At 37.9% G+C, this 23,813-nt stretch overlaps 1 protein-coding gene across 1 annotated transcript; it reads right to left on the reverse strand.

Annotated features, from left to right (window-relative positions):
* Nucleotides 1-3,821: 3,821 nt before the first annotated feature.
* fbxl5 (F-box and leucine-rich repeat protein 5) lies at nt 3,822-22,501 on the reverse strand. The gene is made up of 11 exons (XM_056449060.1): nt 22,374-22,501; nt 19,151-19,366; nt 13,187-13,282; nt 12,762-12,963; nt 12,435-12,611; nt 10,252-10,377; nt 9,238-9,386; nt 8,772-8,854; nt 7,293-7,976; nt 5,296-5,444; nt 3,822-4,323 (listed from the first exon to the last, which is right to left on the reverse strand). The coding sequence occupies exons 1-11, from the start codon at nt 22,455-22,457 to the stop codon at nt 4,247-4,249; spliced, it is 2,043 nt and encodes a 680-aa protein (XP_056305035.1). The 5' UTR covers nt 22,458-22,501; the 3' UTR covers nt 3,822-4,246.
* Between the last annotated feature and the right edge of the window lie 1,312 nt (nt 22,502-23,813).

Here is a 23,813-nt window from a genome sequence, read left to right on the forward strand (position 1 = left end):
TAATGAAGGTGACAGTAACGGAGTTGAAAATAGTGGAGTTGACTAACCGAGATGACAGTAACGAAGTTGAAAATAATTAAGATGACGTTAATGGAGATGACAGTAACGAGATGACAGTAATGGAGTTGGAAAATAATGGAGATGACAGTAACAGAGATAACAGTGATGGAGATGACAGTAACATGAAAATAACGAAGATGACACAGAGATGACATTAACGGAGTTGAAAAATAAAAGGGATGACGTTCACTGAGATGACGGTAACAGAGCTGAAAATAACTAAGATGACAAAGATGTCAGTAATATTGCTGAAAAATAACGGGGATGACATTAACGGAGATGACAGTAACGGAGTTAAAAATAACGAAGATGACACGGAGATGACGGTAACACAGTCGAAAATAACAGATGACAGTACTGGAGATGAAAATAATGAAGGTGACAGTAATGGAGTTGAAAATAGCGGAATTGACAGTAACGAAGTTGAAAATAATTAAGTTGACAGTAACAGAGATGAAAGTAGCAGAGTTGACAGTAACAGAGTTGAAAATATCAGAGATGACAATAATGGAGATGACAGTAACAAAGTTGACGTAACGGAGCTGAAAATAACGAAGATGAAAGTAACGGAGCTGATGGCAATGGAGATGACAGTAACAGAGATGACAGTACTGGAGATGAAAATAATGAAGGTGACAGTAATTGAGTTGAAAATAGCGGAGAGGGATGTCGTTAACGGAGAAGTTAACAGAGATGACAGTAACGGAGTTCAAAATAACGAAGATGAGTGACAGTAACAGAGTTAAAAAAATAATAAGGATTATGTCAACGGAGATGACGTTAATGGAGTTGAAAAAACTAAGATGACAGATGTCAGTAACAGTTGAAAAATAACGGGGATGACATTAATGGAGATGACAGTAACGGAGATGACAGTGAGTTGAAAATAACGAAGATGACACGGAGATGACAGTAACGGATTTGAAAAATAAAAGGGATGATTTTAACAGAGGATGTTAACAGAGATGACTGTAACGGAGTTGAAAATAACTAAGATGACACGGAGAAGCCAGTAACATTGTTGAAAAATAACGGGGATGACATTAATGGAGATGACGTCAATGGAGATGACAGTAACAGAGTTGAAAATAACGAAGATGACACGGAGATGACATTAACAGAGTTGAAAAATAACAGGGATGATGTTAACGGAGATGACAGTAACATAGTTGAAAAATAACAGGGATGATGTTAACGGAGATGACAGTAACATAGTTGAAAAATAACAGGGATGATGTTAACGGAGATGACAGTAACATAGTTGAAAAATAACAGGGATGATGTTAACGGAGATGACAGTAACATAGTTGAAAAATAACAGGGATGACATTAACGGAGATGACAGTAACATAGTTGAAAAATAACAGGGATGATGTTAACGGAGATGACAGTAACGAAGTTGAAAATAATTAAGATGACAGTAATGGAGATGAAAGTAACAGAGTTGAAAATATTCGAGATGATAATAATGGAGATGACAGTAACAAAGTTGACGTAACAGAGCTGAAAATAACGAAGATGAAAGTAACGGTGTTGATAGCAATGAGGATGACAGTAACAGAGTTAAAAATAACGAAGATGACACGAAGATGACAGTAACAGAGTCGGAAATAACAGATGACAGTTCTGGAGATGAAAATAATGAAGGTGACAGTAATGGAGTTGAAAATAGCGGAGTTGACAGTAACGGAGATGACCGTAACTGGGATGTCGTTAATGGAGAAGAAGTCAACAGAGATGACAGTAACGGAGTTAAAAAATAATAAGGATTATGTCAACGGAGATGATGTTAATGGAGTTGAAAAAACTAAGATGACAGAGATGTCAGTAACATTGTTGAAAAATAACTGGGATGACGTTAATGGAGATGACAGTAACGGAGATCACAGTAAGGGACATGATAGTAATGGAGATGACAGTAACAGAAATGACAGTAACGGAGATGACAGTAACAAAGATGACACGGAGATGACAGTAACAGAGTTGAATATAATGAAGATAACATGGAGGTGTCAGTAACATTGTTGAAAAATAACGGAGATGACATTGAGAGGACAGTAACAGGGTTGATGATAACAGAGTTGACATTTTCCAGCATTATAATCTTTAGCTCCAGATGCTAACCTCAACCCCGTTTCCACATGGCGTGTCTTCAACACAATTTTATGCATTTTCATCTTATCGCTTTTAAAAATTGAATGAGAAATTCACTGAAATATCACAGTAACAGAGTTGGCAAATAATTAGTCTACTACATTTTATTTTTTTAACACCCAAAGCTTGGCACTTTAGAAAACCTGTTATTAGGGTACTGCAGTTGTGTTGTACATTTATTTTACTTTTCACTGAAGATATTTCATGTTCAGACTCTGGCTTTGCGTCAGAAGATTTTCGATGTTCAGATTGTTGATGTTAAATTGCAGACTGGAACCAATTCAGATCCAACGTTTTAATAAAGGGGAAGCTCACACAAAAATGAACTATGAATATCAGACTAGATACTCTTCAAGACACTAGTATTCAGCTTAGTGTCATTTAAAGGCTTAACTAGGGTAATTAGTCTTTGGGCAACAGTGGATTGTTCTGTAGACAATAATAAAATCATTTCTGAAGGGGGGTTAGCACAGCAGCTTTTACGCTTATTAAATTGTATTTTTTATTACTAATAAATAATTAATATAAAACAAATAAATATGACTTTAAACACCAGTTTCATGACCTTATTAATGAACAGAAAACACTTTCATATAAGCATGGACTTCATAAAAAGTCAGCATGAAACTTTAACAATAATACTTGGTGAATAAAGAAGTAAACAGGCATTTATATTTTGTTATCTCAAGATGCTTTTAATGGTCATCTCCTGAATCCAAAAGAAAAAAGATCATGCAGCATCTAAAACCAATAAAGGATGAGTGTAATAATAAACCCAGGACTCTTACAGCTCACAAACCCACTCACACACAGCAGCGCCTCTGGGAAAACAGCACTGCCGATGTAAGCAAGTTGCCAGATGTTTAGATATCACACAGAGAGCATCTGGCGTCCGCATCAGTTAAAGCTCTGAAAGAACACGATTTACAGCCGTTCTCCAGAAGAGCTGCATTACTGACACACTCAAGCGGATTCAGGTATCTAGAGAGATTTCCTATTCGCAAACTCTCACCTCCAGAACAGACCAATCACAGCAGGAGAGTTTAAAGAGACAGTTCACCCAAACTAAAGACCATTTACTCACTCTCAATCGGTTCCAAACATTTATGAGGTTCATTTATATTGTTGAACACGAGGAGATGCTTCGAAGAATCCTGGAAACCGGCAGACATTGACTACCATAGTGGGAAACACAAATACTGTAGTAGTGGACACTGGTTTGCAACATTCTTCAAAACATCTCAAACCGGTTAGGAAGTGTTTATACGTTAGAAAATAATGAGTTGAAATGTTTATTTTGGGGTGACCCGTCACTTTAATAAGCCAGAAATGAGCTTGAGATGAAAATAGAGGCATCATATGAGCTCAATATGCCTGGGAGAAATACTCAAAACTAATACTGTCAAAACACTCAACTGAGATGAATCACATCGCAAATAAAACGTTGTATTTATATAATATACGTGTGTACTGTGCGTATTTATTATGGGTGTGCACACGCATAAAGGCATGGTGTATGTGTGATTATATATAGTATAAATTATATCTAAATATTATACAAGTTAGGGAATTAATCATTGTACAAAGTTATCATTTTATATAAGTAGATAATGACAAGTAAATATTGTTTTATGTATTTATGCATGTTTGTATTTCTCAATAAATAATAAATATGCAAAGTACACACACACACACACACGCACACGCACACACACACACCATATCATATAAATACCAACTGTTGTTTAAGATGTAATTAATGCTTTGACAGCACTAAAAAACCAACAAAAGAAGAACCAAAGTTGACGCCACATGTTGAAGCTCTCAATCTGTCCAATCAGAGCGATCATTCACCGCGCGTGACGATATTCCACTTATTTACAAATATACATTTAGTTCCTTCACAATACCTCAGAAACGGCCAATCTGACTTTAATGAAGCGTTTTGTACTTTGGGGGAAGCAGAACGAGTCCTGAATAAAGTGCGTGTGGATGAGAGAGAGAGAGAGAGATATATACACAGACAGGAGCATCACTCTCCAGAGCGACAGCACACCCTGAAGCCGCACTGCAGATTCTGGCACCCGCTGGCTGTGTCTGCATGAGGACCTGCGGGAAGACAAGCATCACTGATTTCATTTCAGAATGACTTCATCCTTTGGGTACCAATTGGATTATTGGACTAATAACCACGCCCTAAAGAAATGATAGCCCCACCCTAAAAGACTAACACCCCTGCCCCAAAAGACTGATAGCTCCACCCTAAGTGACTGATAGCCCCGCCCTAAAGGACTGATTGCTCCACTCTAAAGGAATGAGAGCCCCACCCTTAAAGGACTAATAGCCCTGACTTGAAGAGTAATCTAATAGTTCCACCCTAAAAGACTGAAAGCCTCGCCCTAAAGGACTAATAGCTCCACCCTAAAGGACTGATAGCTCCCCCCTAAAGGAATGATAGCCTCGCCCTAAAGCACGATAACCCCACCCTAAATGATTGAAAGCTCCACCCTAAAGGACTGAAAGCTCCACCCTAAAGGACTAATCGCCCTACCCTAAAGGACTAATCGCCCTGCCCTAAATGACTGCTAGCCCTGCCCTAATGGACTGATAGCCCTGCCCTAATGGACTGATAGCCCTGCCCTAATGGACTGATAGCCCTGCCCTAATGGACTGATAGCCCTGCCCTTATGGACTGATAGCCCTGCCCTAATGGACTGATAGCCCTGCCCTAATGGACTGATAGCCCTGCCCTAATGGACTTACAGTCCCGCCCTAAAGGACTAATAGCCTTGCCCTAAAGGACTGATAGCCCCGCCCAAAAAGACTAATAGCCCTGCCCCCAAAAAAATGATAGCCCCGCCCTAAAGGACTGATAGCCCCACCCTAATGGACTAATAGCCCTGCCCTAAAGGAATGATAATCCTGCCCTAATGGACTGATAGCCCCGCCCTAAAGGACTGATAGCCCCGCCCTAAAGGACTGATAGCCCCGCCCTAAAGGACTGATAGCCCCCCCCTAATGGACTAATAGCCCTGCCCTAAATTAATGATAAGGACTGATAGCTGAGTGTTTGTGTGTTACCGTTAATGTTGTCGCAGTAGTAGAAGTGTTCAATGTTGAGGGCGGGGCTAGCGGACACCACCTCCTGGAGCCCCGCCCCTGTGATCAGCGGACAGCCAGACAGATTGAGGTGCTCCAGGAGAGGGAGACCGCCACGCAGACACACACACCTGAAACACACACACACACCTCTAAATAACAAGCGCAGGAAAATGTATATCTAACTTATCGACAGTCATCCTCATTACAGCAAACTACAGTCAGAAAAAAACAATAGTTTTCTATATTTTTTGTTTATTTTAATCTTATTCAGCGTTAACTGTTTACTATCCAATGTTGTTTTTGTTCACTAAAATATTTTCTAAATATTTAACTAATATGAAATTTCCTGTTCACTAAATTTAAATAAATGATAGTTTTTACATTCAGCTGAACTTTTTTATATTACAGCCATCCTAAAAATATGACACACTACCTTTTTAAGAAAATATTATGATTGGAAATAAAAAATAATTAATATACCTATAAATACATAATATATATAATAAGTTATACATAGTATAATAATACTAATAACACAAACTCATATCTGGACTTTACAAGGACTTCTGACACAATCTACATTGTAAAAAACCCTATATAAATAAACAAGAATTGAGCTGAATAATAATGCAGAAATATAATAAATAAATTAATATTATTAGCTGAATATTCCTTAAATAAATTATTATTTATTTAATTATTTAATAAAATATGTATAATATTATATTGTAAAATAAATGTTACATACAATTATTTAAAAATTAAGCTTCATCAGCTAACTGAAATGTTTAAGCTTACTCATTAAAAAATAAATTCCTCATAAAAACTACATTCCCATAACAAAACAATGTTATTATTGAAATTAAAAGCGCAAAATATATTTAGCAAAGTGAATCTACAGACATAATTAATAAAACACGAAGAATAATTGACAAAAACATTAAATTACTTTAATTATTACTTACAAACTCAAACTATTAAAAATATTTTACAATTCAACAGTTTCTCAATGATCCTATAATAACATTTAATTGCATAAATTTAATTATTAATGTTTTTTTATCATAACTAAAATCAATAAGTCAAGAGAACCATTTCTTGGAAAAATCCTGAACATTTATCTTAAGTATACGCTGCATTATGGGATGACAGAGAGTCCATCGTATGCTTCACTTCAGAATCTCGCCGGAAGCAGCAGGTCATCTGGGTACTTCTCACATTCTGTTTTTACAATACTATGAATTCAGACATGTTACTCTGGTCTAGGGATGCTAAAAAAAACGATTAACTGTTAACCGAAAGGCTGTGTTTATAATCGATTAACGGTATCAGTTAAGTGATTAAAAATATATTATTTTAAATATTTTTAAAGTTCGGCTGTATAAGGGACCGATTACATCGATTTACTAACGGCCGTGAGTGTTTTGCCCGCTGCTTACGCGCCCTGTGCACCTTGCGTTTTTGCTGTTGCGTGCTGTGTGCTCGCAGTTAAAATAAAAGTCAACCCTGAGCAGAAAAAGCACGTTACGTCAGTAGTGACTGGAATAAACAGCTTATGCCAGTTCATAAAAGGATTCAGTCAGTGTCTTTGTTTTGTAATCTAAATGTGTAATTTAAATGAACAATATCTAGGGCAGGACTCTTTACTCTATTCTTTTATGTAGTTCTGTTTCTCTATGCTGTTGGAAACACAGCAGGTGCGTGAAGATGCTCTGTTCTGTATGCTGCTGTTCACGTTAAAATAAATCCGTATTTTAAAATGCAACATTTAATGCGCCACAAAAGAGACAAGTCAATTATTTTTATCAAATTTAATATTAATCTGACCAGTTAATACTTAATAATTGGTTAATGAGTCGGTTGGCAAAATTAACCAAAATGAGCATCCCTAGTCTGGTCACATAATGTTTTTAGCGTACTATATAGTATGGAAGTATGTGATGTCAGATGCAGCCTATATGTATGTTTGTGCGTACCTCAGGCCGAGGTCTGTGATCTGATGGCATCCGGATAGGCTGAGAAACCTGAGCGCCCGCTGAGCTTCTGATTGGTCGGTTCTTCTGTGATGCTCTGCACAGGATTGGCCCTCAAACCAGCATTTAGTCCGTAACTCAGCAATGCCCCCTGTGGCTTGGAGGTCTGATTGAGTCCACAGTGCCACCGCATCAGAGCTGCAGCAGGAGGAGTGGCCGCAGAGGGCATCGCCATACTGCCAGGGGGAGGAGCTTAGTCCAGTCCTGAAGCCTCGCCTCTGGCTCCTCCTACAGCAGCACGAGGCACTCAGCGCTTCTGAAATACCACCACAGCCAATCTCCTGCGTGGCCACGCCCCCTCGTCTGCTCCAATCAGCAGCATCCTCGATGTCGGCTAATTTGACTGGATCGAGCATCCAGATGTGGGCTGGGCCACATCCCGAGCCACGCCCCCCAGGCCTGCGCTTGAAGATGAGATCCTGACAGCTGCGCCCCATTGGCTGAAGACGGGGCTCCTCCTCTATTCTGATGGGAGGGGGTGGGACTTGAAGGAGCTTGTGGGCTGGACTGGGTGCTGACGAATCTCCCAAACCCACAGAGATGATCTTTAGGGTTCGATCTGTGATTTTATCACAGCCCGACAGATCCAGATGCTGCAGAGCCCCACACGCACCCAACGCACACCAGCTGGAGGAGGAAAAACAAACAACAAACAGTGATGGGTGGAATTAGTAACTAGTCAATAATACATAGTATGATAATAATAATAATAATAGTATGTAAATATAATAATTATAATGCATAACTATAATAATAATGATAATAATAATAATAATAGTATGTAAATATAATAATTATAATGCATAACTATAATAATAATGATAATAATAATAATAATAATAATAGTAATATGTAAATATAATAATTATAATGCATAACTATAATAATAATGATGATAATAATAATAATAATAGTAATATGTAAATATAATAATTATAATGCATAACTATAATAATAATGATAATAATAATAATAATAATAATAATAATAGTAATATGTAAATATAATAATTATAATGCATAACTATAATAATAATGATGATAATAATAATAATAATAGTATGTAAATATAATAATTACAATGCATAACTATAATAATAATGATAATAATAATAATAGTATGTAAATATAATAATTATAATGCATAACTATAATAATAATGATAAAAATAATAATAATAGTAGTATGTAAATATAATAATTATAATGCATAACTAGTATATACTAGTACATAGTATATATAATAATAAGGAGAAAAAGAATACATAAATACAATAACAAAAATAAATCTTAAATATAATAATAATAATAAGAAGAAGAAGAATTCTTAAACCTAATAATAATAATAAATAAATAAAAATAAATAACCTCCTTCACTGAATCTTGTTAATGATTGAGAAAAGCTAATCATAATATCTGCAAACCTGTCGAAGGCAGAGTCCGAGACGTCCGTCTGCGTGAGATCCAGATGGGTCAGATTGGGACACAGACTGAGCATCTGCCGCACCTTTATGAAAAATAAACACACTTTTATTAGTCGAGTGACTGATAACCAGAGCCAGACAGACTCATATGAGTTTATGTGCGGTTTTTGACTGTTTGGCGCCATCTGGTGTCTGAATAATACTCAGGTATGTGTATATTCCATCAGCTGTACATTACACTCTGCATTACAAATGCAATGCACAAACGGTTATTCGTTTTTTGAAATTTGATATCGAAGATGATATAATAAATACATGTGTAAATGCATATAAATGTACATAATTAAAAAAAAAAATCTAAATACTAAAACTTTCAAGGATTTAAGATGCCGATAACCGTTAAACACGTCATAAGAGTCTTGTGAAAAGGGTCCATAGTAATAATAATAATAATAATATTGCGCACCATCTTGCTGGAGAGCGTGGAGCTGTAGGCCAGGCTGAGCGAGCGCACCGAGGGCCCGACAGCCGGCAGCAGCTTCTGGATGATCCCGTTCAGCAGGAGCTTCTCTCTCTGCAGAGCACTGATGGAGGAGCGCTCTGCAGACGCCTCCTCTGCACACACAAGCACACGCACAACTAGGGTAATTAGGGTAAAGTTAGGGTAATTAGGCAAGTCATTGTATAACAGTGGTTTATTCTGGAGACAATCCAACACTAATATTGCTGAAGGGGGCTAATAATATTGAGCTTAAAATGGGTTAAAACTATTAAAAACTGCTTTTATTCTAGCTGAAATAAAACAAATCAGACTTTCTCCAGAAGAACAAATATTAGAGGAAATACTGTGAGAAATTCCTCAATCTGAGAAACATCATCTGGGAAATATTAAATAAAAAATATATATATATAATCTTTTTTTTTTACTAATATTAACCTTAAGCAATAAATCTGGTGTCAAATCGTAGATTTATGAAACAACAATTACTAATTACTAATACTAATTGCAGATTATGACGCTCCAGAGACAGACGAGTCTTCGCTGAGGCCAGCTTCCAGCCTCCGCCACTGAGACTGCAGCTCTGCACAAGACGTTTGGCCAGCGGAGAAATTAAAATGGTCGTGCCCAACTGAGCCTGGTTTCTCTCAAGGTTTTTTTTCTTCACTTCCGCCTTTAGTGAAGTTTTTTTTCCCTCTCCGCTGTCGCCACTGGCTTGCATGGTTCAGGATCTGTAGAGCTGCGCATCGTTGGATTTGCTCTTCAGTGTTTGGACTCTCAGTAGTGATTATTAAACCACACTGAACTGAGCTGAACTGAACTGAACTTAAACACTACAAACTGAACTACACTGTTCCTATTTACTGTGACCTTTTATGTGAAGCTGCTTTGACACAATCTACATTGTATAAGCGCTATACAAATAAAGGGGAATTGAATTGAATTGAATTGAATAGATGATCTATAATCTTACACCCTCACCTGATTCGTCCACGTCTGCATCCTCGTCCCACTCCTGATAGGCTCTTCCATCGTCCTGGAGACTCTTTATCCAATCATCATCCGGCTCCTGATCCAGATCACCCGGAGGACCACTGTAATACTCACCTGCAGAACAATATGTACACTGTAACAATAATAATCACCTGCAGAACAATATGCAACACATGCAATAATAATAGTCACCTGCGAAATCATATTTAATACACTGTCAAAATGGTGACACTGTATTTAACATTGTATTTAACAAAGTGACCGAACTATATGTGCTGGACTGTAGAGTCACGTGACATTAATGCTGATTTTAAAAATAATAAATAATTAATAAAAAACTCTCAATAATGCAGCATAACTAAATGATTAATAAGTACAAATTCCATTATTGAAGTGTAGAAGTTCATTTATAGTGTAAGTGTATTAAGTGTATAAGTCCAAATTTAGTCAGATTGCGTTGCCATAAAATTAAATCTAAAAGTAATCCAAAAGCAGTCAGATTATGTTGCCATAAAATGATCTAAATGTAATCCAAAAGTAGTCAGATTATGGTGTTATAAAAGTAATCTTAATGTTATCCAAAAGTTGTCAGATTGCGTTGCCATAAAAGTAATCTAAATGTAATCCAAAAGTAGTCAGATTGCGTTGCCATAAAGTAATCTTAATGTAATCCAAAAGTAGTCAGATTATGGTGTTATAAAAGTAATCTAAATGTAATCTAAAAGTAGTCAGATTATGTTGCCATGAAAGTAATCTAAATGTAATCCAAAAGTAGTCAGATTATGGTGTTATAAAAGTAATCTAAATGTAATCTAAAAGTAGTCAGATTATGTTGCCATGAAAGTAATCTAAATGTAATCCAAATGTAGTCAGATTGCGTTGCCATAAAATTACATCTAAAAGTAATCCAAAGGTAGTCAGATTACGCTGCCATAAAAGTAACAAAGTAATCCAAAAGTACTCAGATTGCGTTGCCATAAAAGTAATCTTAATGTAATGCAAAAGTACTCAGATTGCGTTGCCATAAAAGTAATCTAAATGTAATGCAAAAGTACTCAGATTGCATTATTTTTACGGCAACATAAACTGACTACTTTTAGATTACATTTAGATTACTTTTACTATATTTTGAAAATCAATCCTGAGATGTCTGATTAAGGTATGTATGCAAATATATGTTGTTTATTAAATAGTAAATACACACACACACCACTGATTATCTGCTAAAAATAAATTAAAATAAAACTAAACCTAACAATAATTGAATTACACAACAGCATACAAATTTTCAAATATAATAAAGTTTACTATTTATAAAAATGAAATAAATATTAAAACTAAAGCAGTACGCTACCATTTCATTCATTTTCTTTCTCTGTCATGTCTTATTTTCTGCAGTTTCACAAAAGGAAATAAATTTGACATGTATGCCTTCATCAGACCTCTCGAAAGTGATTTACAAGAGATATTGTAAAATTTACACAAATACAGAAATATTAAAATACCATGTTAATGGATAAATGAATGCCAACTTTCATTTATTTTTAGTCTCTGTCGCCCCTTTGTGACCTCACAGAGGTTGACATCTGTGGAGCAAATCTATAAGCAATTTGTACTTTTTAATATTATTTTAAAACTTCTTAACTTATTAAGAAACGTTATGAATTACAGGCTTTAAAGGGCTAAAATATGACCCCTTTTACAAGATGTGAGATCAGTCTTTGGTGTCTCCAGAGCGTGTCTGTAAAGCTTCAGCTCCATCAGATCATTGATTATACAAAATGTCTTATGATTAAAGCTTCCTCTTTTACAGAGATTTTACTATTTTTAAAAAATACACTGTTTTATAGCGGTGTTAAACTTGTGAAACTTGATCTGCAGCTGAACACAGAGAGCTGATTACATCTCTTAATCCCAGTTTCTTTGCAAATCCTGTTCTGTGGATGTTTATTTGCGTTACTATGAAGACTATGAAGGCAGGGAAACCCGCACTCCTATGTCATGTTGTAGTGGGTCTCAAAACAACTGGGATTTGGATCCTACTTTAACGTCAGGAAATTTAGAAAGTGTCTTATTGTGTTTATAGCACTCCACTTTGACTGTGGACACACTGATAACAGCTGACAACTGTTGATTAAGCATCAGGAGTGTGTAGTGTGCGGCAGACGCACCTCTGGCCCAGCGCACTGGGTACAGGTGTCTCCACAGAGAGCCGGTTCTGGTCACCTGAGTCCAGACGCTGCATACCTGAGCACAGCGGCACAGATCCTGCGGACCCAGAAACCTGAAGATACGCAGAAGCAGCTCCTGCGGGAGAGAAGACACCGACACACGCTCCAACACACGCTCTGAGGACACACACACACCAAACAAAGTCACCTCACACTGAATGTGAAATATTGCATGTTAAGAATAAATGAGACATTATAATTATAGGTTGATTATCATGTTGAGTATTCAGGCCGTGTGCTGCTGTATGTGTGTGTGTGAGTGCTCACCGTCTCCAGTCTTCTCATGGTCAGAGTATTTGAAGGCCTTCTGCAGTTCGGCGTGGCTCCACAGACTGAGGCCCTTCAGCAGTGTGTGTGTGTCTGAGCAGCTGGACTGACACTGAGAGCTGCAGTGCTGGAGCATCACCTGCTGCTTGATGGCCTTCAGCTCCTCATAGGAGAAATACTCCATCAGCATCGGCTGATACACCTGAACACACACACACACACATATAAATATATACATTAAACACACACACATATATAAATACATACAAACACACATATGCATGCACATACACATGAATACAAATGCATGCATACACCCACACACACAAATACACATGCACACATATCAAACCCACACACACATAAAACCCAAATACATACACACAAATACACACACTATTAGCGAGTGCATTAGTGGGTCTGACCTCCTCTTCCTCCTTCATGTGAGGAATGAAGTCCTGTGTGAAAGCCTCCAGTCGCTCCTTCAGCTGCTGCGCGTAATTCAGCTGCTCGAACTCGCTCTGAACACAACAAACAAACAAATCAGTGATCATTCATGAAGACACTGGCTGTTTCTCAATTGCAAGAACGCAGAGAACGGACTCGCGGTCTTGTAAAGAGCGGTCTTGCTTTAGTCACCTCGAAAGAACGAACTCAGGAGACCGTGAGAACAGCTTCATTAACGGGAACGCATTATTAACGGGAAATTATTGAAACATTACAGCATTCATACAGCGATTTACTGTTTTTCCCCTTTTTACAATATATACTCTAAATAAAAACTTTCACAATACAGATGAAACAGATTTCGATAGAAATTTCCGCAAATAAACAGCCTTAATGTGTTTATGCCTTTAATAAGATGTGCATGGTGATGTTTATATTCACCGTTTCTTTTAGGGAAACTCCTGAGATAAATAAGTTATGTCTCTAAACTTATATAAAATGCTGTGCCTCCCACCTCCAGTCGCAATGACTTCTGGGACTTCTAGAGTGAGTTCGGCGCTCAACTCCGCACATCATTAAAATGATCATAACGCATTTTACAGTTATGATTACGACAAGCATTTGATGTTTTTCTTTCATAGCGAACACAAAGTTTACCGTGTAATGTTTAAATAAATGTTTACCATGTCAGTATAACTAGTCTATATAATGTTGAATATAATGCAAGAAGGAATCTGATAATGACAAATGTCTGATTTTACCAGTGAAAACACATGGTCTAATAATGCCGTCAATGACAGATGACACATGGCACATGTCTTAAACATAATAAATCAGCTTTATAATTATGAATAGTTATATTCTGATGTCATCATTTTACTGTGAATTAACAAACAGGACATACTGAAAGTGTGTTCAAGTCCTCCATAATGACTGTACAAAATTGAGCATTTTAAGCAACAGTAGACCTGCACATGGGTCTATTATTATTATTATTGTTTTACCATATGTTTGAGAATTAACAATAATAGGCTAATCATCTTAACCTTTATTTTACATCTACAGAATCGAGAGAAAGAATCGTGATCTTGATTTTAAGCAAAAAACAAATCATGATTCACATTTTAGCCAGAATTGTGCAGCCCTACTGAGCTCTCCAGCAAATTAGCTTAAAATAGAAGTTAAATGTAAAATACGTGCATCATTCATTTAAGTTTTCTTAATTTTCCATTGAATTTTAATTTTCAATTAAGAATCCACAAATCTGAGAGAAGAAAAAAACCCAAATGAACATTCATTTCTATGCACAAGTTAAAAATGCTAATAAATTTGGTCATCTTTTTTATTCCTTATTTTTAATTTATGCATAGAATCGAAAAAAGCAATGTCAAATCGTTATTTTTTTTTGTTTTGTAACTAATTAATTATGATTAATCATAAATTTATTGAATGAATAATACATGGAGAAATCAGCTCAGATTTTTAAAGATTACCATGATCAAGGAGTGCTGAGGGAGTTTTAGCTCCTCTTTGCTCAGCTCTCGTCTCCTCCATCAGCTATGGGGAAAAAGCAGTGTTGACTGCCTGGCAAACCCAGATCAGTGCTGGTATGCTGCAGGAAATTTTGTTTTCTTCTATTTTCCACGCAAATGGTCATGTAAATTTGTCATCTGCACCTCTTTTTTGCGGATAACTCGACCGCAAATCTTACACACCCCTTCAGACGTGTCTTGCGGCTGTCCTCTTTCATTCGGTCTAAAGCTAAAGTATTGCCACATAGGTGAATTTGCACCTTTTTTTACCAACCAAGTTTGTGGACGTCATTATAACGACACAGATCAGAGAGATCTGAGCAGGGCTCAAAACTGCGACCGTTTTGCTCACATATGCACCTGAATTTTTATCTATGAGACCTCAAAACATATTTGGGATCATTTGTGCGAGTGCATAAAATTGTTGTGTGTGACCAGTTTTGACAGCAAAATGTTCACCGCATGCGCAGATTTAGGACGTATTCACGCAGAATGCATCTTTGCATTTGAAATGCAGCGCTCAGGTACAGTTTAAAACTGTTGTCAAGTCAACTTGCTACAGTAAACAAAGCCTGCAAAGCTTGTCCCGACTTCGCGCTCCTCTTATTGGCCCACTGCTCTAGAACTGAATGCGAATGGATTGGTTAAAATCAGCTGTCAATCACTCAGTCAACGCCTTCCGCCTTCAGATGACAGGAGCTACAGCTCTGAAAATGTAAAGCGCTGAAGATGAGAATGAAAACAACCCTGACAGATTTAGAAACACCTAAAGCTATTAATAATGGCACATCTGATCACTGATCATGTTGTGAATGTTAATCCACCATCTACACTTTTAAAAGACTTCCAGTGGCTTCAAGTCAGCTATGAAAATAACTAGCATTCACTGTAAAGTCTGTGGGACGGAGTTTTCAGGTAACTGTGTTAGCCTCATTTTAAGCATGAGAGGTTGTGTTTAATCTATCATTTAATCGCCAGATGCTATCAGCCGTGCAGCTATATGTAAAATTTAAGATTACACTACAGTTTTTCTAAGGTGTTTACACACAATTACTTGTACTTCAGACACAATGACTACAACATGTAACTGATGCACCGACCCCCTGAACCAATTCTGCTACACTACACTCTCTACAAACTTTACACTCAAATTGCAGGTTTAAAACACACTTTTTTTTCACAACACGACACACAATTCTCTGCATTTGGCACAATTTTCATGCAGAAAATCTCTTGTTTTCACAGGGAACACGCTGTCATTCATAATTGTAAAGTCAGTTGTTCTACTTTGCATATTAACTCATCACATGAGTGAACACCTGTCACACATAACTGTCATTTAGAAATCAGAGCTCATCTGCTTCATGACTTCTTCACTGCCCACCCATGTTTAGCTTAGTTGTTTATCTCCCTCCATATTCTCCATGCCTCAAATCTATTGAGGAATGTTTTCCTGCCAGAGGATGGAAAGTGTATGACTGAAATCCACACACACGTATACCCCTTCCAGTGTTTCCTCTAGGATATTTTCCAGCTGTGGCGGCAGGCCTTTTTTACTTAGATCTACCAACTACCTGTGGCGTTATTTCAAAGACAAATGTCGTGAGCGCAGTATTACAATTCGAGATCGCATTTATATAATAGTCTACAGCACACGGATCTCTGTGCTTGCTCGCCGATTTCCTCTACTCGTGCACAAAACGCTGCTCAAGTGAAGATCTTGTGCGCTCTCAAATAAACGCTGAAGTGTGATTTAGTGCGTTTATGTAACGAGTATGTCTCCAACATTTATTAGATTTGCTAGGAATATTTATAAGTCTCCAATCAACCTACAGAGCAACATTAATGCATCCTGAAGTAAAGTGAAACGGCTATACGTCATGTTTGCTGGCCTCACACATCACGCAACTGTCAGTCAGCCAGTCAGTCAATCAGCACGTCACCTTAAAGGGTTAAACAAACAGCGCACAGCACTACTACGGTTACAGAAAAGTTCGCTCTGTTATAATTCACTTACCTTTTAATACGTTTTGGTGCGATTATCACCCGCTATTAAAAAAACACGACAATGTTTTGAATGAGAAGCTGTAATGTAGCTGTGGCGGGATCAAATTTGGTGTGGCGCCCCGCCATGGAAGAAAGAATGTAGCAGAAACCATGCCTTCTCCAAGCTATAGCAGCTGATGCTTTTCATGGCTGGATTCACTATACAAGGTGACATTTCCCCCGCTGCTTGGCCAGACCAAAACAGACAAGAGGATGCAGTATAGCTGTTTATTTAGTCTTTTACTGTAACTGTATTCTGTAAATCCTTCAGTTGATGACATATGTAGACCGTAGACCACGTTATGTGCAACTGTGTGTTGGTTGGGATCAACACTGTGTACACTGTTTTTGTGGGAAAAATACAGTAAACTATATTATTATAATTCATTAATTATAAAGATTTTTGGCGCCGTGTATTTGTGTGTTTTGTTTAAAAACAATATTCTGAAATATTCTACAGCACACTTCTGTAGGTCTGTGTATGTCTGTAGTGAGTGTAACACAGCACAATAAAGGCGTACAGTAAGTGATTATGATGACTGGAGATGAAGTGCTCATAGTGTTTTACATTCAGCACATCAGTGATCAGCTGTTCTTATTAATGTCTACTGATGTGATGGCTTGTGTGAAAACAACACCATTTGGAGAAGAAATCACAATGTTTTGAACATTTGAGTTTCATTTTGCAGGAGAATTGAAGGGTTTTGCCCAATCTGTGTGTGTGTGTGTGTGTGTGTGTGTGTGTGTGTGTGTGTGTGTGTGTGTGTGTGTGTGTGTGTGCGTGTGTGTGTTTTGATTTGTGTGTAGAGTTCTGACAGTATGAGACATGCTTTTAGAAAATGTGTGTAAACAATTGGGAAAAACTGCATGGTTTCTGCTACATTCATTCTTCCATGGTGGGGCGCCATGTCAAAATTCATCCCGCCACGGCTACATTACAGTGTTGGGGAGGGAGATCACAAGCGTTTCTACACTGTTCTAGGCATATGTATGCGAAGAACGAGAGCTATGGCATCTCTTTAGGAGATCAAAACAGGTTTATGAGGGCAGACTGGGGCTGGCGGGCACGCCGTTGCAAAACTGCCCAAATTTTCACTACCCGCCCATGTCACTTTTACCTGCAAAAATAAATTCAAAACTGCCCAATCTGGCAACACTGTCTGCGCTTGAGCAGCGCGTATTTGAGGGAGCGCAAGAAGCTTTGTGCACGAGCAGAGGAAATCGGCGCTCAAGCACAGAGATCCGTATGCTCATAGGCTATTACATAAATGTGATCTCGACTTCTAATACTGCGCTCACGATATTTGTCATTAAAATAACGCCACAGGTAGTTAGTAGATCTAAGTACAAAAGCCCTGCCGCCACAACTGGAAACAATCCTAGAGGAAACACTGAACTGTAATACTACAGCTCATGAAAAGAGCGGTATTGCTATGAAAATGACGTATGCTAATAATAAAGTACATGTCAGAATCATCTGTGGGATATCAGACAGCACCTGTGAGAACAGCAGAGTAATCATTAACAGATTCATTCATGTCAAGCAGCGTGTGCAGGGCCGGTGAGCGGTGTGTCCGTGTATGTTTGGGTCGCTCAGTTATGTTATAATAATGTATTTTCTTGTGATAACAGGATTACGTTGACACATCATTTCCTCACTCATGCATATATCTTATTTGTTGCTTGTTAGTTTTGATTAGTGTTGGTTTCTAATGCAATAAATCTGTTTATATAAAGCTTGTAGTAACGCTGCTCATATCGGCTGGTGCGACACCAGTGCTACCAAGCAGACAGGTTCATTTCAAGCGCTGATCGGCCATTTCATGCCAGAGCACTGGGGATAAAGTGATTAAGAGGTGGTATTCTGTGTGTAACTTCTCTTTATTCATTTATGATTTGGTTATGGGTAGTGGAAACAGTAGGCTACAAGTAATTCATTCATCATGAATTCATTAATTATTTATTAATAGTATCCTGTACATATATTCATTTATTGTAAATCTGTTCATAGCTAATACAACCTGTATATAATGTTGATAGTACATCCATCTGTAAATATCACCTGTTTTTCTATAACTGCACTTTATAACTTATACCTGTATCCTGCACTCCTGCTATTGCACTGCTGGTTAGACCGACACTGCCCTTCGTTGTCTTGTACTTGTACATGTGTGATGACTATAAAGTTGAATCTAATCTAATTATTTACAACAACCATCCCTCCCTCCTCTCTTCTCCCTCCTCTCTCCTCCTAAGATGACGCTGCCATTGCCTATTGGGATGTTTCACATTAGACATCGTACAATGCCCAACCCTAACACACACTCACACTCTGTCTAGACACACACACACACACAGACAGACCGTGACGCTGCGCAGCCCCTTCTGGAAGAGTGTGAGCATGTCGCTCAGCTTGTTGTCTGCGTGGACGTGGTAGACGGTGTGACTGCGCTCCTGCAGCAGCTCCATGATGCACTCGTTCTCGATCTGCTCGTGCTTCTTGAACTCGGTGAAGGTGTCCAGCAGCGACTGCAGGAACGACCGGAAGTCCCTGTTGTTGGAGAAGTTGGTGTTCGACAGCTGCGAACACACACACACACACACACACACACACGCACACAAGAGAATCATGACAGCTAATACACACATTAAACACTTCAGATCTTACTGATAATGTTGACATGATGTACACAAACTCCAAAAAAACAGATGCTCGTGTGTGTGTGTGTGTGTGTGTGTGTGTGTGTGTGTGTGTGTGTGTGTGTGTGTGTGTGTGTGTGTGTGTGTGTGTGTGTGTGTGTGTGTTACTATACTCAGCAGCCTCGGCAGTTCAGTAAAGCTCACACACACACACACACACACACTAACAAAGCAAACACACAGACACTTTTTTCTCACACACACTGACCCAGCAAACACACACATTTTTACACACAAACACACACACACACACTTTTCTCAAGGACATGCACACACAGTCACAGCAAACACACACACAGCAAACACACATACACACACCTTTTCCTCACACACAAACAACAAAAACACACACACATTTTTTTTCCTCGCACACAAACTCACACTAACACAGCAAACACTATTTTCTCACACACACACTAACACAACAAACACACACACACACTATTTTCTCACACACACTAACACAACAAACACACACACACACACACACACACACACACAGCAAACACTATTTTCCCACACACACTGACACAGCAAACACACATACACTCTTTTTAACACACATTTTTACACAAAAACACACACACACACACACTTTTCTCAAGGACACGCACACACAGTCACAGCAAACACACACACACACAGCAAACACACATACACACTGACACACACCTTTTCCTAACACACAGACAGCAAACACACACACACACACTGACACACATACACACTCTTTTCTCAAACAAAGAAACACACACACACCTGTTTGTCACACTGACTCAGCATACACACTCTTTTTTACACACATACACAAACACATGCTTTTCTCAAACACACACACACCGACCGACATACACCTCACACACACAATGACACAGTAAACACACACTCTTGATTACACACACATTTTCACACACACACCTTTTCTCTCTCTTACCCACACACACACTGCTGTAATAAAAACTGTGTGTGTGTCATGTGTTAAAGCAGTTCATTCGCAATTAGCACAGCAACTGAAGAAACACACACACACACATCCTAACAAAGCAAACACAGATACACACTTTTTTTCTCACACAAACTGACACAGAAAACACACAGGTTTACACACACACGCGCACACACACACACACACACACACACACACAGAGAAACATACTTTTCTCAAACACACACACAGCAAACACACACACTGACATCCACCTTTTCCCCACACACACACTGACACAGAAACACACTCTCTCTCTCTCACACACACACACACACACACACACTAACAAAGCAAACACACACACACACTCTTTATCACACATATTCTCTTACCCACACACACACCGCTGTAATAAAAACTGTGTGTGTCGTGTGTTAAAGTCGTTCACTCGCACACAACACACACAAACACACAGCCAACACAAACTCACACTGACACAGCAAACACACACACACTCTTTTTTACACACACTTTTCTCAAACACACACATACACACACACCCTTTCTTCACACACAGACATCAAACACACATACACATTTTGCCCTCACACACAAACTCACACTGACACAGCAAAAACACACACACACACCCTCACATACATCTTTTCCACACACACACACACACACACTGACACAGCAAACACACACACACTGGCATACATCTTTTCCTCACACACACAGAAAAACAATAACAAAGCAAACAACACACACACACATTATCACACATACACACACACATTCCCGTTCTTACACACACACACAAACACAGATTCTCATGCAAACAATTACACACTCTTTATTTCACACACACACAGGCACATTCTCATGCAAACACACACACACACACACACAAGGATTATCATACAATCACACACTCTATCCTCTGATACATGTGCTTACACACTCACACACAGATTCTCATACAAACAATCACACACTCTCTTTCTATTTCTCTCACACACACCCAAACAGCTCATCCTGCACACCCTGTAAAAGCGTGAAACCAGCTGATCTGCACATTAGCAGACGATAATCAGACTGAATCATGCATTCATAATCACCTGTGTGACGTCACAACACTTCCACAATCAGACAGGCTCGTCACAGCTCAGCCCAAAACACCATTCTGACATCATTTACTCAAGAGGATATTTAGACTTATGTCGTAAACCGGTAACCATTGACTTCCATAGTATTCGCTTCTCCTACTATAGAATATAGTCAATGGCTACAGGTTTACAACATTCTTCAAAATATCTACTTTAGTGTTTCAACAGATGAAAATAACTCATAAGGGTTTGAAAAGCTCTTGAGTGAGAGGAAACAGTGAGTAAATGTTCATTTGTGTGTGAACAACCCCTTTAATGTCAGTCAAACATCCATCTGACACACATTTAACGAGTATCTCATGTAGAAAACATCTGATTTCAGATCAGACACACTGACATAACCCACACGGAACGCACAGAGCTACTTATATTAACAACATGATCATATCTGCACCTATTTTGAGTGTTTGCATTATCATTACTGCACACAAATGAAGTGTATTACAGGTCTGAGATCAGTGTGTGCTATATATCATCCTCTCACACAATGCTAACAGTGTGATTCGCCACAGATCTCAGGTCAGACGTGCACATTGACCTCTTATAATCAGTTTATAATAACTCACATGGATCACAATGAGTTAATATGATCAGAATCACACGTATAATATGCAGAAATGATAACAAAAGCGCTGATCTGAGATCAGATGATTGTCAGACGTTGACATTAAACTCTGATCGCTGTCTGTTAGCAGCGCGGCTAGCATTAGCTCTGCGTAAACACAGCTCTGGAGGTGTTAAAAAGCAGATTAAAGTGTGAAATGCGATGTAAAATGCGTAAAAGACTAACCTTTTCGCTGTAAAGACCCACCAGCTGCTTCATGCGCCAGTGAGGGCCCGTGAAAACATCCACCTCATCGGGAAACGGAGCCATCGCGCCTCCATCAGCTCCACCGCCGCGGACTGAACACGCGGGCGCCAGATCCTCCCACTCAAAGGCCTCCTCTGACGGTGAACATCTGCGCAAAAAACCTAACCAAAACAAGAGAGATGTTGGAGTTTATTTTCGTAATAAAGAAGTGAAGTTAAATTTTCAATGTTTAATCTTTTAATTTTAGTAGGTAAATTTAACATTTACGGGTGTAAATAGACAGAAAGGATGCCAGATATATCCTATTTTAAGATTTTTAAAGGACATATTATTATTTTATTAAAACTGTACTATGAATATACTCAAACAACTAATCTCATCTCGTCTATTGTAATTATTAATGGATACCCTTCTTCTTTATTTTTATTTTATTCTAGTAATTAAATTGTATTATTATTTTATTGTTTTCTGTTATGTCGTGGATGTCATAATTGCACGATTATGCTATGATTGAACTTTAAATAAACTAGAAAATAATAAATAGTATTAGTAAACCATGGTAAACAAATCATAACAATAGTAAGCAATAATAGTCTAATAAATGAAAGGTTATCATTTGATATGATTTATTAGGATTTTAAAATCTTGATAAATAATCGATAGGATAAGGTTTTGATATTTGTAAGTGATATTTAGATAAGACAGCTATATTAAACTTCTGGAATAAAAAAAGTCACTTTAATGTTGTCCAAATTACATTTTAGGCATGCATGCATATATTATACTAATCAATAATTAAGTAATGAATATGAAGCAGGAAATTTACAAAATGTCTTATTGGAACTTGATCTTTTCCTAATATTTATTTGGCATAAAAAAGCTATAATTGTGTTGGCCATTCCTACAAATATCCCCATGCAATTTACGACTGAAGTGTTACACATTACAAAAACACTTTTAAAAGACTTTTATTGTGCAAAACATTACTTTTATCATTATGATCTACTGTAACCGGCTTGTATATTGACGATTTAAAGTTATATTAAAAGAATCGGACACAGAATAAAACTTTATCCAAAATAAATACACAACAAACTGCTAACTCAAATGCATGCATGTAGTGTCGAGTTTAAAGGATTCTGACAGAACTTGGCAACCCGGATGACGCAGTTACGTCTACGTGCGCAGTGCCATGTTCAAGACACATACACGGCTTGTATATAAACACAAGAGTGCGCACTGCTGAATAACTTATACTTACAAACAAACATGGCATTATATCAATTATTTATGGACATATATAACATATTAAAGAATAATGAAACACGGAGAATACATTAAAAAACGTTAAAGCTACGCTATTTACCCTGTGTTAATATACCAGTAGAGTGTGGTGCTGTCAGAAAAACACAAAAAAAT

The sequence above is a fragment of the Danio aesculapii genome, chromosome 23 (genome assembly GCF_903798145.1).
Source record: "Danio aesculapii chromosome 23, fDanAes4.1, whole genome shotgun sequence".
NCBI lineage: Eukaryota > Metazoa > Chordata > Actinopteri > Cypriniformes > Danionidae > Danio > Danio aesculapii.